This window comes from Neomonachus schauinslandi, chromosome 14 (assembly GCF_002201575.2).
Source record: "Neomonachus schauinslandi chromosome 14, ASM220157v2, whole genome shotgun sequence".
NCBI lineage: Eukaryota > Metazoa > Chordata > Mammalia > Carnivora > Phocidae > Neomonachus > Neomonachus schauinslandi.
In genome coordinates this window covers 43,652,113-43,654,623 of record NC_058416.1, presented here as the reverse complement: position 1 = coordinate 43,654,623, position 2,511 = coordinate 43,652,113, and the positions used below count along the sequence as shown (strand labels likewise).

At 40.0% G+C, this 2,511-nt stretch overlaps 1 protein-coding gene across 1 annotated transcript; it reads left to right on the top strand.

The window, feature by feature from the left end:
- The first annotated feature begins 425 nt into the window (after window positions 1-425).
- Window positions 426-1,061, top strand: LOC110577050 (cell division control protein 42 homolog). Its single transcript, XM_044921140.1, has one exon. The coding sequence runs from the start codon at window positions 486-488 to the stop codon at window positions 1,059-1,061; it is 576 nt and encodes a 191-aa protein (XP_044777075.1). The 5' UTR covers window positions 426-485.
- The last annotated feature ends 1,450 nt before the right edge of the window (window positions 1,062-2,511 follow it).

Genomic DNA, 2,511 nt, shown 5'->3' with positions numbered 1-2,511 from the left:
GCCTATGAATTATTTATAATGCCTGATATAACATTCTGGGATAACATAAGCACACAATTGGGGGTTTGTTAAAATTTAATCTCAACTTAAAAGCTAAGCAGAGGGGACCAAGACCAGAATAGGCAAAGGATTTTCATCAACAGCATATTATTCAAATTAGACAAAACTCTCAAACTCAAAATTAAGATTACCGTTTCCCAGATAGGTAAATGCTTACATTGACAGACTTAGCTCTTGTGCTTGATTTTGCCATTTTCAACACAGGAGTAGATTTTCAGTCTTAGTGAGAAGGTTTATTGGTCTAAGTGCCACTTTTTGGCACATAGGTCACCAGCCTATCCTAACTCTAAAATTACACCTGGAAACCTATTACAACCAGAGCTGCAAGATGGCTTCAACAGTGAAAAGTTCTAACGCCCCGGCAGAGAAGCTGAGGTCATCATCGAATTTGAAATATTTAAAGTGGATACAAAACTGTTTCAGCAATGCAGACAATTAAGTGTGTTGTTGTGGGCGATGGTGCTGTTGGTAAAACAGGTCTTCTGATATCCTACACAACAAACAAATTTCCATCTGAGTATGTACCGACTGTTTTTGACAACTATGCAGTCACAGTTATGATTGGTGGAGAGCCATATACTCTCGGACTTTTTGATACTGCAGGGCAAGAGGATTATGACAGATTACGACCACTGAGTTATCCACAAACAGCTGTATTTCTAGTCTGTTTTTCAGTGGTCTCTCCATCCTCATTTGAAAATGTGAAGGAAAAGTGGGTGCCTGAAATAACTCACCATTGTCCAAAGACTCCTTTCTTGCTTGTTGGGACCCAAATTGATCTCCAAGATGACCCCTCTACGATTGAGAAACTTGCCAAGAACAAACAGAAGCCTATCACTCCAGAGACTGCTGAAAAGCTGGCCCGTGACCTGAAGGCCGTCAAGTATGTGGAGTGTTCTGCACTCACACAGAAAGGCCTAAAGAATGTATTTGACGAAGCAATACTGGCTGCCCTGGAGCCTCCCGAACCGAAGAAGAGCCGCAGGTGTGTGCTGCTGTGAACATCTCTCCAGAGCCCTTTCCGCACAGCTGTTGTCAGCATCGTACTAAAAGCAAGGTTAAATCAAACTAAAGATTAAAGATTAAAATTCGCTTTTGCAATAATGACAAATGCCCTGCACCTACCCACATGCACTCGTGTGAGACAAGGCCCGTAGGTATGGTCCCCTTCCCCCTCTCATTACTAGTTAATTTGAGTAATTGTGTATTGTCAGAAAAGTGATTAGTACTAGTTTTTGTTCTGTTGTTTCAATTTTGTTTTTTTTTTGTTTAAAAGCAAGGCATGCTTGTGAGGACTCTGTAACAGACTAATTTGGGTTGTTGAAGCTGCTCCTGGGCTCCATCCACTCTGGAGAATGATCTGGGACATTTAGGTTTTGTTTTGTTTTTCTTTTTTCTTTTTTCTTTTTTTTTTGCGGGGGGGGGAGGTGGGGTGCGGGGAGTGTGTGTGGGGTTTGTTTTTATTTAGTCATGTTTTTTAAATTCATTAACCATTGGACAGCCCTTAAGGGGAGGAGGACGGATTGATTCCACATTCCACTTCCTAGATCTAGTTTAGAAAACTTGTTCCCCACCTGGTGCTCTTAGGAAGGAGTATAGTAAATGCCTCATTTAATAACATACTCCTTTTTGAAAGTTGCCTTTTCTCTCCACCCTTGAGTAGGCCCAGTATTTGATGAAACTCATTAAAGTGGGTGGAACCTGTCTTGCCCCTCCTCTTTTCTAGGATGCACTATGTATGTGACTGTGACTTTCAAGGAAATTTGTTTGCCATTTTTTTTTTTGAAGTTAATTTCTAACTTCTTTCACTGATAAATGAAGAAAAGTATTGCACCTTTTGAAATACACCAAATGGATTGAGTACGTAATTAAAAAACTTTTTTTTCCCCTGTCAGTCATTGTCTTATATGCTTAGCATAGATGTCCAGCTTAATAGTGTATGATACGGTGTTCCTAGAACACAGCTAAAGACCTGGTAAATCGAGGAAATGTGAGGGGTGGCGCTAGGAGACAGAGGTCTATGGAATGATGCACATCCTCTTTCAAGTTGGGAGGATGGAGACCTGCTTCATGAAGAAGCTGGGGGTGGGGGTGGGGAGAACATTTAACAACATGGGGACCAGTCAGGGGAATCCCCTTATTTCTGTTTTACATATGAGGAACCCTAGAGTAGCTAGTTAAGGCTCTCTAGTTTAATAAAAAAAAAATCATGAAGTCTTATGAAGACTCTTCGTAAGTGTTAATAGGGATTTTATCCACTTACTTTGGTTGCAGTTTCCAATTTTTAAAAATGTTTAGGTAATCTCCACCTTCCCCAAATCCTAATTCTTGTAGATTCATTAGTGTTGAACCAATGCTTTCTCATGTCTCAATTCTTTGTATATGCATTCTTTTCAGATGTATTAAACAAAAAACCCTTCACAAGCCAAAAAAAAAAGTGAAAAGTTCTTC